Source organism: Monosiga brevicollis, genomic scaffold, assembly GCF_000002865.3.
Source record: "Monosiga brevicollis MX1 MONBRscaffold_15 genomic scaffold, whole genome shotgun sequence".
Classification (NCBI taxonomy): domain Eukaryota; class Choanoflagellata; order Craspedida; family Salpingoecidae; genus Monosiga; species Monosiga brevicollis.
In genome coordinates this window covers 275,992-290,838 of record NW_001865052.1, presented here as the reverse complement: position 1 = coordinate 290,838, position 14,847 = coordinate 275,992, and the positions used below count along the sequence as shown (strand labels likewise).

The 14,847-nt window shown below is 53.9% G+C and overlaps 5 protein-coding genes across 5 annotated transcripts; 4 read left to right on the top strand and 1 right to left on the bottom strand.

Annotated features, from left to right (window-relative positions):
• Positions 1 to 485: 485 nt before the first annotated feature.
• Positions 486 to 3,569, top strand: MONBRDRAFT_26627 (uncharacterized protein; the record flags this gene model as incomplete). Its single annotated transcript, XM_001747112.1, has 9 exons — positions 486 to 617; positions 835 to 931; positions 1,108 to 1,171; positions 1,228 to 1,408; positions 1,724 to 1,826; positions 2,260 to 2,825; positions 2,909 to 2,996; positions 3,140 to 3,178; positions 3,442 to 3,569. The coding sequence occupies 9 exons, from the start codon at positions 486 to 488 to the stop codon at positions 3,567 to 3,569; spliced, it is 1,398 nt and encodes a 465-aa protein (XP_001747164.1).
• An 838-nt stretch (positions 3,570 to 4,407) lies between these two features.
• MONBRDRAFT_32991 (uncharacterized protein) lies at positions 4,408 to 6,330 on the bottom strand (the record flags this gene model as incomplete). Its single annotated transcript, XM_001746982.1, has 10 exons — positions 6,264 to 6,330; positions 6,071 to 6,195; positions 5,905 to 5,980; positions 5,601 to 5,806; positions 5,365 to 5,466; positions 5,110 to 5,235; positions 4,934 to 4,974; positions 4,749 to 4,824; positions 4,542 to 4,642; positions 4,408 to 4,450 (listed from the first exon to the last, which is right to left on the bottom strand). Exons 1-10 carry the CDS (start codon positions 6,292 to 6,294, stop codon positions 4,408 to 4,410), a joined length of 927 nt encoding a protein of 308 aa, XP_001747034.1. The 5' UTR covers positions 6,295 to 6,330.
• An 841-nt stretch (positions 6,331 to 7,171) lies between these two features.
• MONBRDRAFT_26625 (uncharacterized protein) lies at positions 7,172 to 13,472 on the top strand (the record flags this gene model as incomplete). Its single annotated transcript, XM_001747111.1, has 26 exons — positions 7,172 to 7,235; positions 7,324 to 7,403; positions 7,513 to 7,693; positions 7,839 to 8,140; positions 8,220 to 8,324; positions 8,416 to 8,592; positions 8,730 to 8,912; positions 9,011 to 9,175; positions 9,264 to 9,341; positions 9,473 to 9,527; positions 9,634 to 9,724; positions 9,820 to 9,933; positions 10,008 to 10,136; positions 10,234 to 10,335; positions 10,722 to 10,949; positions 11,085 to 11,184; positions 11,321 to 11,386; positions 11,495 to 11,621; positions 11,768 to 11,805; positions 11,916 to 12,068; positions 12,169 to 12,372; positions 12,520 to 12,591; positions 12,701 to 12,835; positions 12,958 to 13,075; positions 13,155 to 13,274; positions 13,366 to 13,472. 26 exons carry the CDS (start codon positions 7,172 to 7,174, stop codon positions 13,470 to 13,472), a joined length of 3,294 nt encoding a protein of 1,097 aa, XP_001747163.1.
• Positions 13,473 to 13,583: 111 nt separating this feature from the next.
• On the top strand, positions 13,584 to 13,907 carry MONBRDRAFT_26624 (uncharacterized protein; the record flags this gene model as incomplete). Its single annotated transcript, XM_001747110.1, has 1 exon — positions 13,584 to 13,907. One exon carries the CDS (start codon positions 13,584 to 13,586, stop codon positions 13,905 to 13,907), a length of 324 nt encoding a protein of 107 aa, XP_001747162.1.
• A 345-nt stretch (positions 13,908 to 14,252) lies between these two features.
• MONBRDRAFT_9359 (uncharacterized protein) lies at positions 14,253 to 14,627 on the top strand (the record flags this gene model as incomplete). Its single annotated transcript, XM_001747109.1, has 1 exon — positions 14,253 to 14,627. The coding sequence occupies one exon, from the start codon at positions 14,253 to 14,255 to the stop codon at positions 14,625 to 14,627; it is 375 nt and encodes a 124-aa protein (XP_001747161.1).
• Between the last annotated feature and the right edge of the window lie 220 nt (positions 14,628 to 14,847).

The following is a 14,847-nucleotide window of genomic DNA, read 5'->3' as shown; positions in this document are numbered from 1 at the left end:
AATCCACGGACGGTGTTGGCCCACATGCTGTTTCGCACGGCAGCTCTACTGACCTATATTTTTTGTACGGCCTTTTCCAGTTCCTTCACCATCAACTTTATTGCGTGTGTGATGTTGTTGGCCATTGATTTCTGGACTGTGAAGAACGTCACGGGCCGCCTCTTGGTGGGCTTACGCTGGTGGAATCAGGTCTGGTGGCGCCTCGCACCTTTTGCCTTTCCGGCAGACCCTCCCTGCTTGTATCTGAGGATATCCCAGCTGCCAACCGACACCGCACCCACCACACGCACACGCACACATACCTTGTTCCCTCACGCGTCTTCTTCTGGCCTGGACATGATAGATTGATGAGCAAGGAGCCTCGCAGTGGCGCTTTGAATCCAACAAGGTGCAGTTGTTGCCGACACCGCTTGCGCTTTGCTCTGCCAAGACCTTTCCCGAGCCACGCAGCTCCCTCACGGACCTTGCCCCACATCTCGACCAACATGCGACCAACGCAGCATTTCAAACCTCAAGCTTCAGAATCACGGCTCTTCTGGTGGTCCCTCTACGGCTTTACGGTTGCCTGGAGCATTCTGGCACTCTTTGCCCTTATCCGTCTCAAGATCTCTTACTTGGTGCGTGGCCCCGACCACCCTGACCGATCAAGATGATATTGCGATGGCCATCTCTTGCCCATGCCTGCCTCTGTACATCTCTGCGACCCGCCAGCGCCCTCCACCAACCTCACCCTCCACCAACCTCACCCTTTTTTTCTTGTCTGTCTTTTTGCTGCTGCTTGCCCCTTTTTTCTATTGCTTGCTGATCGTGTCGTAATGGATCCCGCGGCCGTAGCTCGTGTGTGTGGTAGCCATTAGCCTCAACACCTCTAATGTGGTGGGGTACACCAAGTGTCAAAAGGACGCTGCCAAAAAGCTTCAGAACATGGCAGGTCAATACCTGGGCCAGACCTTGATCAACCAAGCCTTTGCCGCCGCCACAGCACCGGCCTCATCTTAAGCCCCAGAAGCAGCAGCAGCAGCAGCAGCAGCAGCAGCAGCAGCAGCAGCAGCAGCAGCAGCAGAGCAGATGACGCCTTGAATCAACATCCCCCTCCAAATTGTATAGATACGGTCGTTAGCCACCAAGTGTACCACACGTCACACTCCCCGCCACCACCCATGTGCCAGGGGTGCGCGTGCACAATTATTGGCATCATCAGGAAAACTGCCTCGTGTACATGTGCAGCACACACATCTCAGAAACCTTCTCTCTCAAAACTCTCTCGCTCTCTCTCTCTCTTTCTCTCTCTCAACTAAAACTCTCTCAAGCTCTCTCCCTCGCTCTCGCTCTCCCTCTCTCTCTCTCTCTCAAGCTCTCTCTCTTCCACTTCTTCCTCTGTTCTTTTTTTTTTTTTTTTTTGTTGCATGTGAGTGTGTGAGCGGGCTCGCCTTGGCGGCGGCGGATACGGCGGGGACAGCCAGCAGCAGTGGCAGCGGGGGTTGAGATTGGAACTGTGTGGGCATTTGATTGGCTTTGACAGTTGATTTGAGGCACTTGGCGCGATGGGATAACAAGCAGACGGCGGGTCGATTGCGTTTGGATGCAACTGGCTTGATACGGCGGTGGTCTCACACGTGTTGGTTGTGTCGCCGGCATGGGGCGTGTTAGGAAGACCCAGAGGACAAGAAGGGCAGCCAGTAGATTGCAGCGGCATCTTCATCGTCAGCATCGCCATCCACAGCCGCCGTCACAGCAAAAGGGGCTGCCCTCCTTCGCCCAGCATTGGTCCCCGCCCCTTCCCTTGGCACTTCGGAATAGCATTCTCTTCTTGCAGACTGGTACCGGTAAGGCAGATGAACCCAGTTGCCAGCATTCAAAGCATGTTTTCTTCTTCGTCAGGCCATGTCGCGTTAACCGGCCCTCCCTAGAGGGCTCTGTGTCATGTTGCGTCCCCGCTAACGTGGTCATCAACTGCACATGCACATGTTTCTATGACCCAGGCGTTATGAGTGATCGCTGCTAGGCCACCCGTGTGTAGTTGAATCACCGCCGTCATCTACACGCCCCGCTTGCTTCAACCGCCTCAACAATGGCGGCGCGCCATTCTGCATCGGCCCAACCCGATGGTCAACCGCCTACAAGTACGGACATGGTGCCCACCTCCCCGACAAATCATGCACACATTGCACTATCCAATCAAGTGCCATACCACCACCTGACCTGGGACCGCGTCTTCTTGCTCGGCCTTGCCCTCCCCCGGCTATCCTCTTTTTCCAGAACAAGCCAAGCCTCTCCCAGGTCCACCGACGGGACGCAGTTTGCTCCTTCAGAATGCCGAGGCCGATGTGCTGGATCACCTGGATTTTTTGTTCAAACTCGCCTTTGCCCGCTACGCCCTCCCTCTGATCGCTGGCCGCAAGTCAGAGCGTATCCTCACTGCCGTCTTCCCAACCCTTTTCACCTTGGATGAGCGCAAGGTCATCGATGCGCTGGATCATCACAAAATTGCCGGCATTGCTTGCGAACAAGATGCTCAGGGCCATTTTCACTTACACCTCTATGGTGACGCGGACATGAGCCACTCCATGTCCCCAGGCTTTGCGTCATTCCAGTGGCGCTTTGAGCCCCGAGAACCCAAACACACCATTGCCTTTGCCATGTACCGAAACAAAATTGTCACGCGCAGCGTCGATCCCACCGAAGACTCCACCAAAGGCGTTGAGGTCCCTGGCGCCCATTACTCGGGACCCGTCGTGCCCTGCCCCATCGAACACTCTTGGAAAAAGGGCATGCCTGCTCCCATCAGCATGCCTGGCAAATCTGTCATTCGTATTGCCGAGCCGGTACGTGCCGCACCCTTCTGCATGGCTGTTTTTGTTTGTTTTTTTGCCCTTGGAATGACCGCTTATGTGGCCAAATTCAACAGCTGGAAGCCCGTGCCATCGGCGTCTGGATCAAGGTCTTGCAGGCTTGCTTCAAGAAGCGTGCCCCGTTTCCCGCCAAGAAACTCAAAGGTACCACTCCTGACCCGGTCTTTATGCAACAGTCGACTCTTGCGCGCCCTCTGTCCACGCCAGCTGCCCGCCGACAGTGTCGTTCCTCTTGACGCCCATGTGCCATGCTGACTGACCATGTTGTACCCGTCGCTCCTGTACAGATCTGACTACGCGCGTTGGCTTTCGCATCTGCCCGAATCGTACGTCCATTGGCCCTTGATTTCCACGCCGCCTAGAAGCTGCCACGCACGCGCATATCCTCACGCACGCCATACGTGACAACAGAGGTGCTTGACGCCATGGAGACGACGGGTCTGGATTCACCCGTGTCTTCCCCCGCAAGCCCGGCACTGCGATCCGGATCAGAAACTCCGCCGTGCGGCCCACTCTTGGATAGCTCCCTCATTGCTTCTGCCATTCAAAAGTCAAACTTGAAACTTTTGACAACCTCGCACACGGGCAGTTCACCCAGCGCCCCTAGCCATCCTAGCGCCCCATCATCAGCCAATGCTCGGGATCTGCCAAGCAAGCCTGCGAGCAGGCGCTTTGTCCCATCCGAATCCATGCGTGTTGAACCTGCACACCGCCTAGCGACGAGCAAGGCTGGTGCACAACACTCAAAACCCGCTACCTCCCCTGCCGTGCTACCAAGCACCACCCTTGATAAAGAAGTCACAAAGCACGGAGAGGAAGAAGATGGATCTTCAGCAGCGACGCAATCATCATCAGACTCGGCCCTGCACACACTGGCCAATTTGGCGATGAAACGACTTTCACAAGATCGAGCCGATGAGCAACCTCCTGCCCGTGGTCCTGATGGTGGATCTCGGCCTTCCGCGTCCGCCGTGCTCTCATCAAGCTCAGCAGTTCGTGACAAGGTGACCCAGGCTTCTGCAACGACTGTTTGGTTTTGTGCTCGGGTGGCGTTCAACTTCTTTCCTTTTTTTCTTTTTGGTGATTTGCACCAATGTTGTTTGCGCCTGCCGGTATACGCGTGTATGCATTGTTCGTGCTTTGCGGCACGTCGTTGGGGCGGCCCTTGGCTTAGTCTTTGCTCTGAGGCCGTGCCATTTTAGGTATTTCATGTTCATCCCCCGTTTGCTGTCTTCGACTCTTTCAGATTCTTTGGTCCTCAGGTCGAGCTACCTGATTATTTTCAAATTTTGACAAATTGAATAGGCTACTTGACATGTCACCGTCCCTGCTTAGCTGTGCTCTCCATTGTCTCATCACAATTTGATCATGCCATGGGCCAATGTCAAATCTGGTCATCGATGGCAGCAATGTCGCATAGAAGCGGAGGATCTTGTCCAGATACTTGCACACAAAGACATGAAGAAAAAAACATGAACGCGAGGGCGCGGCGCTTGCACCGGCTCACGGACACTCGGGGAGTATGGCTCACATGGTCGGTGTTTGTTGCATGAGCTTAGTCCTGCTTGGCACGTCCACGGAAGTCATCCATGGCCTCGCTGCGTTGATCGTGATAAGCGCAACAGAGGTAAGACCGTGCGCAAACATCAGCTATCTCTTACACCCAGTGCCCAAAGATGGCCCACGTACTTGACACCAAACCACTCGGCAACCTCCTCTTGCGTCTCGGGCGGGAACACGGCACGGAGGAGATCGGCCAGAATCAAGAAGCGTGGCATTAAAATGCAAGCCTGGCCCACGCGTTTCCCTGGTGAGTCGTTGACGCAACAGCCAAGCCAACCCGGGCTCAAGGCATTCACAAGCACCAACAACGAGCTGGGATTTGTGGTATCAAACCTGATTTGTGCGAATGGCAAAAATAATCTTGTCGACCACGTAATCCGGCTTCAGAATAGGCAGAAACCATGGGTACCTGCCAGAAGTGTCGTCAAATTCAGAGCGTCTATCAGTCGATGTGCAAAAAGCCTGACATGCCAGCCCGAATGTGGTCGAGTTATGGACTTGGCTGACCATCGACGTACCGGGTTTGAGCGCCATCAAACATGCCAGTATCGATAAAGTACTATAATTACAAAGAAAGGGGGTTAGAAATCAACTGCCGGCTGTTGCTAATCTTATTTCTGCCCTTTATCATCGGCGACAGTTTTGCTTGACTGAGGAGAAGAAACACGGCTGGGACGACGGAGCAACGTCGCACCGGGCAGATGACGGTTGTGTGCACGCCAGTCGCATTGAGCTTGCGCAGATCGGCTCGGAGGGCTTCGTGCGTGCCCACGGCACCATACTTGCTGGCGCAATAATCGACGAGTCCAGCGACACCAAACTATCAAAGAGAGAGAGAGAGATAGAGAGAAGAGAGTCGAGACGCAGATTAGAGAGAGTCGAGACGCAGATCAAAGCAAGTACGACAATCCCATTCGACGAAAGAAACAGAACACCATCCCGTTAGCACCTTGCCAGCGGAGGAGGCAATGTTGACAATGTGGCCATGGTTCTTCGCCAGCATGCTTGGCAGAAACGCCTTGAGTGTCCAAAAGTGGGCGATTGTGTTGACCTGTCAGCATGGGATATGGTAGCTGTGAGAATCTGATGAAATGTGGCGAGCGAGCGCCCGAGGATTGAACAAGAGAGGGGGTGGGAAAAAAAAGATATCCGAGATGCCGCTCGGCTGAATACATTGGCCCTGACCTGCACCACTTTCTCCATTAGAGCATCGTCGGCCTCCAGGAGTTTTTTGCCCGAGACAATGCCAGCGTTATTGATGAGCATCGTGACCTCGCCAATCTCGCCGCGAACCTTGTCGGCAAGCGCGTAGACGGCATCACGATCCGATACATCACAGCCAAAGCCCCAGGCACGACCAGCCAAGCCAGAACGGTTGATGCCTTCGGCACCTGATCAAGCAATGCATGCAAGAAGATGCCAAGGCGGTGAGAGGTCTTTAAAGCGAAACTTCCACGCCAGCAGCAGCGGCATGGCTCGAGCAACGCACAGGCTTGGGCAGCACGCTCGTTAAGATCGCAGATGATAATACGAGCCCCCAGCTCAGCCAGCTTGATGGCCATGCCCTGATTCGAATAGCACAGTTTGCAACAGGTATGTGACAAAGGATACGCAGGCAACAGCGAGCCTGTGTGGACCAGAAGGGCACCAAATACCTTGCCGATCCCAGAAGCACCGCCCGTCAGGAAAACAATTTCGTTGGCCAGGTCCTTCTGGGGCCAGTAGAACAAGGAGGCAGCCCGCCGCAGCTGATAAAACGGAGCCTTGAGCAGGATCAAGGCTGGCAACAGGCAAGAGGTTAGGCGGCGGTCCATCCCTTGAACGGGCAACAAGATCAGAGTCACCCACCCAACTTGGCCACTTCCAACAACAACGCCATCTTGAACGCTTCTTTAACAATGTGAGCCAAGTCGTCGTCCTCGAGTCTGAAACGCCCAGCGTCCGAGTCCCAAACAACGAACCACCATTCCAATTCAAAATTGAGTCAAAGTGAAGCCAGAGGGCACATGAATCGAATCAACCCAGCCACATTAGCCAGGTCCTCATGTCAAACCGCCATCCCACCCCCGCCTGTCCCCAGTGACCCGACCCATGCCCCGCCTGCAACGCGTACCGTACCTGACATGCAATGGGAAATGCCTCTCTCTCGCTCTCTTTTCAATCTCTCTCTCTCTCTCTCTCTCTCTCTCTCTCTCTCTCTCTCTCTCTCTCTCTCTCTCTCTCTCTCTCTCTCTCGAAGAGCCCAACGTGACAGCAGGGACCAGAGAGGAGGCTTGCGCACGAGTGAGGTTTAGAGATGAAGCTTGGCCTCAACGGCTTGAGTATGAAAAATAGAAGAAAAGACAAGCAGGTTCAGAGATGCGGCATGACCACCCTCACACGACCAGAGAGCAGCCAAGAGGTTCAAGGTGCTCGCTGGTCGTAATTTTCTCGTATTTTTTGTGCTTTGCGAGTGCTCGTCGCAAACGGCAGCCAGAGCCCGGAACTGGGCCGACTGTGTGGTCCTTTGAGCCACGTGCATTCATCTTCCTGTTTGCCCCTTTAGCTGCGGAGACTGAGGGTGCGCTTGGTGGCCCGTGGGCCTGTTTGCTGCCAGCTCCAACCCTTCCCTAGTCACCTAGTCAGACTGAGGTGGAGGCACTCTGCCGCCGTCACCGTTCAAGATGAAGAAGACCGCTGGGCAGATGGATCCCACCACCATGAGCGTGAGCGAGGTGGCAGACCAGCTCATGAAGGGCCAGTCACGGGAGGAACTCATGAAGCCCGTGGCCACCCTCGAGGAGAAGTGGAAGCTTCTGCCTGCCTTTCTCAAGATGAAAGGTCAGCCCGCTCCCATCTTGGCTGGCTCCGGCACCCCCGCAGGGTCTCGCCAAGGCTCCTGCTCAGTCTCACCCCGCAACATGTGCAGGCCTGGTGCGACAGCACATTGAGTCTTTCAACCACTTTATCGAGGTGGATATCAAAAAAATCCTGGCAGCCAATGCCAAGGTTGGTCTGAATGCGCGTTTTCTTCCTGCCCGCGCACACAAGAGCTGCTCACTCGCTGGAGCCGCGCCTCATGACGGTTGGTCAAATCAATGATGCGGGTCTTTGACAGGTCACGTCAGACAACGATCCCAACTTTTATGTGCGCTACTTGGACATTCGCGTGCTTCCCCCCAGCATCAATGAGGGCTTCAAGACGAACAACACCGTCACCCCAATGCAATGCCGACTCCGCAGCGCCACGTATGCCGGTGACATTGTTGTTGATTTGGAGTACCGCCGAGGTCACGAGAGTAAGTGCTCTGCCCGCCGCTTGGTGTGCTGCCCTTGGTGTCTCCAGCTGCTAAATGACCGCCTGCTTGTCGAGCACACACCCGTCACACACTCCATGCTCACACCTGTGGTCATATGCGCAATCTCTGCATGTACCAACAACAGCACTGCGCGTTGAGAACACGCGCATTGGACGCATGCCCATTATGCTGCGCTCGAACCTTTGCGTGCTCAACGGCGCCTCGCACGCAAAGCAAGCCAAATATGGAGAATGCCCCCACGACCCTGGAGGCTATTTTGTCGTTTCCGGCACCGAAAAGGTCATCCTCATCCAGGAACAGCTCTCCAAGAACCGCATCATCGTGGAAGAGTTTAAGGGAGATCTGACAGCCTCCGTCACCTCATCATCGGCCGACCGCAAGACCAAGACGACCATCATCTTCAAAAACGACCAATTCTACATGCTGGTCAGCCGTACCCCCTTCTCCGCGAATCAAACGGCTGTTGTGGGCGCACATTGTCTCACAAGACCCATCATGTTTCCAGGTGAACACGCTCTCCGAGGCCGTACCTTTGGTGGTGGTCCTCAAGGCCATGGGCGTCATCAGCGATCAGGAAATCATGCAGCTGATTGGCGCCGAAGAAGAGGCAGTATGTGCACCTTCAACCCGTTATGAGCGCGGACGCGTCGGTCCGCATGAGCCTTGGTCTCATGGCGCCACTTTCTACCTGCTTGTTCTAGATGCTCGTGCTCGGCCCCTCGGTTGAGCGTTGTGCCAATCTCAATATTTTCACGCAGAATCAAGCCCTGGCCTACTTGGGGAGCAAGATCAAACTGCTGCGCACTTATGGTGGAGCTCGCACCAAGGAGGACATGGGCCGCGACCTTCTCTCGTCTGTCGTTCTTGCGCACGTCCCTGTACGTAGTTGCCTACCTTTGCTCGCGCGGTGCCTCCCCTGATGCACCCCACCACGCTTGGCTAACCCGCTGCCCCCGCGTGGCCCCGGCCCCATCCTGCTTGACCGTATCCCGCCCACAATGACCTCCCGCGACAGTGCGAGAACTTTGATTTCCGCGCCAAGGCTGTCTTTCTCAGCCTCATGGTCCGTCGCGTCATCATCTCCATGGGTGACAAGATGACCGATGACCGTGACTATCTCGGTAACAAGCGCCTTGAATTGGCCGGATCCCTCATGTCGCTCCTCTTTGAAGACACCTTCAAGAACTTCAACGCCCAGGTAGGCGAGGCTCGATGTGCATTCCAACGCACTTGAATACCCACTCATGCCACCAGCTTCGTGTTCACCCCACATGATTTGCCGTTGGCCTGATGCAGCTCAAGCGACAGGCGGATGTCAATCTCAGCAAGAATCGCGTGGCTGCGTTTGACGCTACCAACTTTATGCGCGAAGACATCATTACCAACAGCCTGCGCAATGCCATCTCCTCGGGCAACTGGATTCTCAAGCGCTTCAAGATGGAGCGACACGGTGTTACCTCAGTATGTACATTGTCGCCATACAACCGACCAGGCGACTGAGCCTGTCTGACCCGGGCCTTGCTATCTTGTTTTTCTTTTTTTTATTTAGGTTCTCTCCCGTTTGTCATTCATCGCCTCTCTGGGCATGATGACGCGTATCACTTCGCAATTCGAAAAGACACGCAAGGTACGACGTGTCGCTTGTCTGATGGGTTGAGATGACGCCCGGTCCGGGGCTTACAACAAGCCGGTGCTTATTTTACATTTTACATACACATCGGTAATTCTAAACGAACAAACATGCTGTACCTATCTTAGGTGTCAGGCCCACGTTCGCTGCAGCCCTCCCAATGGGGCATGCTGTGTCCGGCAGGTGCGTGGGTGCTGCATTGCCCGCTCGTTTGTCGGGATTTGAGTTGGCCCATATGATGTCTTGCGGGTGTGTTGACGAGATGGCTTTTGGTGCTCGAATCGTGTAGATACACCCGAAGGCGAAGCCTGCGGTCTGGTCAAGAACCTGGCCCTCATGACCCACGTCACCAATGATGACGAGGAAGAGCCGCTCGTCAAGTTTGTAGCTTAATGCCCGCCTCTGCTTGCTGCATCGCATTGAGGGCCTTTCCGTCCTTTTCCATTCATTGCTTCTCGCATTTTCTGGCTTGTAGACTGGCATACAACCTGGGTGTCGAGTCTTTGCACTTGATCAATGGCGAAGAGTTTGGTCGCAGCAGCACCTTTCTCGTCTTCATCAACGGTCTCATGCTTGGCGTGACGCGCCGGTACGGCTATGGTCCCGTTCCTCTTTGCTTGGTTGCAAAGGCTGGCGCTCATATTTCCTTTCGTCTGCTTGTAGGCCTCGCATCATGGTCCGCAATTTTCGACTTTTGCGGCGCTCCGGCCGCATTTCGCCTTTTGTGTCCATTTCTCTCAACAAGAAACACCGATGCGTCTACATTGCCTCGGATGCCGGGCGCACTTGCCGGTGCGTGTGCCCATATTGAGCTGTTGGCGAGAGTGCGAAAAGTTTGGCTTTCGTGCCACTACCATCACTCTGCGCTAACTGTTTGTGCCATGCTTAGGCCTTATATCATTGTTGAGAACGGCAAGTCCAAGGTGCGGCCCCACCATCTTGAAGAGCTGAACATGGGCATCACCACCTTTGACGACTTTGTCATCAACGGGTTAGTTTTAGGATCAAACACGTTCGGTGGTGTCCGGCCCGTGTGGTTTTAAGGTCTTTTTTTTTTTTTTTTTTTTTTTTTTTTTTTTTTTTTTTTTTTTTTTTTTTTTTTTTTTTTTTTTCCTTGTTTGTGTCTCTGTGTGTCTGTGTGTCTGTGTGTCTGTGTCTCTGTGTGTCTGTGTCTCTGTGTGTCTGTGTCTCTGTGTGTCTGTGTCTCTGTGTGTCTGTGTCTCTGTGTCCCTGTGTCTCCGTGTCTCTGTCTCTCTGTCTCTCTGTCTCTCTGTCGCTGTCTCTGTCTCTCTGTCGCTGTCTCTGATTGTCAAAACCAAACGTTGGGCTCGAAAGGGTGACGGCTGACCGGCGTCGCTGAATTATTTTTGCCCATAGCCTGGTTGAGTACCTGGACGTGAACGAGGAGAACGATTCGCTGCTGGCATTGTACGAGAACAACATCGAGGCCGATACCACTCACCTGGAGATTGAGCCCTTTACGATTCTGGGAGCCTGCGCAGGCTTGATTCCGTATCCCAATCACAACCAGTCGCCGCGCAATACCTACCAGTGTGCCATGGGCAAGCAAGCCATGGGCGTGATCGCCCTCAACTACCAGCAACGGTACGGCCGAGTTTGGCATTGTTCTTTCCGCTAGAGACCCTCGATGCTCTATGCTTGCTGCGTTGCTGCAGGTGCCTCAGAACTTGACCACCATTTGCTAACGCGCACCCCCACTCTTTGGCCCCGTTACAACAGCATTGACACTCTTCTATATAGCCTGGTTTACCCCATGCGGCCTGTGGTCAAGACCCGCACTATTGAGCTCATTGACTTTGAAAAACTGCCAGCTGGCCAGGTCCGTCAGTTGCTTATCGTCTCTCGGCGACGTGGCTCGAGCCGAAAAGCCAAATCAAACATGAGCTGCAGGGCACGTTACATACCATCAGTTTGCTCAGATGCACGTTTTGTGTTTTTTTCGTTGTTCCCTGCAGAACCCAATTGTTGCAGTCATGTCCTTCTCTGGATATGATATTGAGGACGCCACCGTCATGAATCGGGTACGTGTTGTGCTACAGGAGACAATAAGAAGGCTTCTTTGAGCAGACATGGCTTTTTGATGACGTCACCTGCCGAACGCTCATACCTCATGTTTGGCACCACGCTAGGCATCCTTCGATCGTGGCTACGGCCGCTGCGTCGTGTACTCCAAGATGCAAACGAGCTTGAAAAAGTATAACGGCAACCTCACAGACATCATCCGCCCAGCCCCTCGCGATGAAGCCGGCAATGCAAGTGCTCGCTCTTTGACATCAACAAACATGCAATTTCTCTTTCATTTTGTCAAGTGCGTGCTCCTACCCCTAACCGCTTTTCCTCTTCTTGCACATCGTCTCTACCTTCTTTTTAGGTGCCCGGCAACATGCGCCGTCTGGACCGAGAAGGCATCGTTGCCGTTGGCCAGCCCATGTATAATCGGGTGCGTCGGTTTGGGCGGTCGTGAAAGGGGCCAGGCGTGTGGCGTGCGTGGCGAGTTGGCGAGCTCGCCTATGGTTTGGGTACTTATCTTTGCGTGATTCATATCTTTAGGATGTGTTGGTCAACAAGCAGACGCCGATCAAGCGCGGTACAGAGATTGACTACGCGTCGACTCAGGTTCGATACAAGGGCACAGTGGGCAAGGATGCCTACTGTGACCAGGTGATGGTCTCATCCAACAACGAGGACTCGATGCTGATCAAGGTATGATGGGTGGTTTTGCGCAAAGATTGGGTCTGGGTCTGGCCCGTGGTCGGATCCTTGCTCAGACTTGGCATCATTGTTGTGATGGGTGTTGACGTAGATTCGCGTTCGAAGCACGCGTATTCCCGAGCTGGGTGACAAGTTTTCATCTCGCCACGGCCAAAAGGGTGTCTGCGGTCTCATTGTGAACCAGGAGGATATGCCGTTTAACGATGCTGGCGTGTGCCCCGACAAGATCATGAACCCACACGGTTTCCCCTCGCGCATGACCGTTGGCAAGCTCATGGAGTTTTGCGGTGCCAAGGTGCGTCTATGCAGAAGTATGCAGCTCCTCTTTGGCAACATGCTTTTGCTGGAGCTGGCTCTGCATTTGACTTTCTCTTTTCTTTTTCTTTTTCTTTTTCTTTTTTTTTTTTTCTTGTTTCCTCATTTGGGACAAAACAAATTGCAGGCGGGCGTGCTCAATGGCAACTACAATTACGGCACGGCATTTGGCGGCACGACCATCCCGGAAATGTGCAACGTAAGCTCCTCATGTCGAGTTGAGGCGTTTCTTTGACCCATGCCTGAGAGAGAGCTGTACTGATATGCCCGTGTGAAACTAATGGTTGCCTCTTGCACACTCTGAACAGACGCTGCTGAAGCACGGCTACAACTACCATGGCAAGGATTATTTAACTTCGGGCATCACTGGCGAGCCCTTGGAGTCGTATATTTTCATGGGCCCCGTGTTTTACCAAAAGCTTAAGCACATGGTCATGGACAAGGTATGATGGGAATAAAGCGCTTCGTCCATTCGTGTACACATGGGGGCTGGGGTGCGTTGAAGAAGATGAGAGGATATCTAGAGTGGGTGCTCATATGTGATTGTGTGGCGGCGACGGCGTAGATGCACGCGCGTTCTCAGGGGCCCATGACGCTCTTGACGCGCCAGCCGACCGAGGGTCGAGCGCGTGAGGGTGGTCTGCGCCTGGGCGAGATGGAGCGTGATTGCCTCATTGGACATGGTTTGTTTGTGATTGGCACTGTGCAGCGCGGCGCTGTTGGGGTGTTGTCTGATGCTCACGTGTATATGAACTTTGATAGGCTCGAGCATGCTGCTGCTGGAGCGGCTGATGATTTCATCCGATGCCTTTGAGGTGCATGCATGCAGCCAGTGTGGCCTGCTTGGCTCAGCCGGCTGGTGCCAGTATTGCAAATCATCCCGTACGTCCTTGGCCCTTTCATTACCCTCGGCATGTGGTGGCTTGGTGTCGACACTCGATCTGTGGCTCACTTGTCGGGGTGTGCATCATAGGCGGCATTTCAAAGCTGCAGCTACCCTATGCCTGCAAGTTGCTGTTTCAGGAGTTGCAGAGCATGAACATTGTGCCACGTCTCACCCTGCAACACTACTCCGAGTAACAGGCAGGTGGACCCGTGTGCCCGGATGGTGGATTATAGAGTCTCGTGACAGTTTACAATTGAGGCGATGTTAGAATGTCGCTACCAAGTTTTGGGACCGCGTGCGCCGCCATGATGATGACTATAGATGTGAAAGACTTTTACATTCAGGGAAGGGAGGGCGGGAGGAGGAGTCGTGTTGTGAACCAAGACGGCATGGCTTTGTCCATCGTGGCGCAAACCTTTGAATGCATGTATCTGGAGCAGTTCAAGCTGCAGCAGATGGCTGCTGTCATCTTGCCCCTGCTGTCTGATGTCATATGCTGGTTTCACTACCCTTGTCTGGATGCCATTCTTAAGGCCAGCCCCGAACAGCACGACAATGCGCTTCTTCCTACGGCGGGGTACCTGCCCAAGGCTTACCATGCGTGCCCAGCATTTCTTGCATGGATGTGAAGGAGGACCATGTTTCGGGCGTGTCAAAAGTCAAAAGAGAGAGTAGGCACGCTGGGTGTCAAAGCGATCTTTTGAAAGTCAGAGGGTGGGCATGTCTTGTCAGCGAGGCAACGTCAAGAGCCATTGCTGCCATTGCATATGAAAAATAAATTAACAGTCCAGACGCATCAAAAATCATTCAGAAATGCCGTCAAAATACCCAAAAAATTATTCATCTCTTCTTGATCTCTCTTCTCTCTTTTTTTCTCTTGTCAACTCATTTTTTTTTTTTTTTTTTGGTCTCAAAGATTTTATCGATCTCAGAGTTTCAGTGGCGGTGTCGGGGTGGTGAATGAGTGACCCAGCATGGCGATGGAGACGGCTGGTCCTGCGGTCACTGCGGTGACGGGGGATGTGGACGCCGATTTTGATGCCGTGCAGCAGGTGCGTTGGGATGAAGTGGCCCTGGTCGTGGCCCTGGTCGTGGCCACCGCGCTTCACTTACTCAAGCTGCGTTGCGATACACCAGCGCATCTGTGGGCTGCTGGGGCTCGCAGAAACGACGACGCAGGCCTTGCTTGCAGGGGATGGACAACAACTCAACGCCACAGCTCAGACCTTTGCCGACCAACTGCGGGTACTATCCACGCTTTTGCTGCACTGCTAGCCAATGCATGCTCAAAGAGGCCATTCGCAAAAATCATTGGTCCATGCGCATCACACCTCGCTGGTGTGTGGTAGGATATCCATGCAACACTGGCAGCGCAGATTGATGCATATCAAGACACAGCAACATGCATTCTACACCAACAATCACATAGCATTGACGAACAGGTGTGGCTTTTCCTCCCGTGTTGGTCGTGTCTGGTTGGGCCTTGCTACACGAAGGCGGGAGTATGCGCTCGTGTTCACGTTTGCGGTGGCGATGGGCATGCTGGTATGTGTAGGTGGCCGAGGTGCT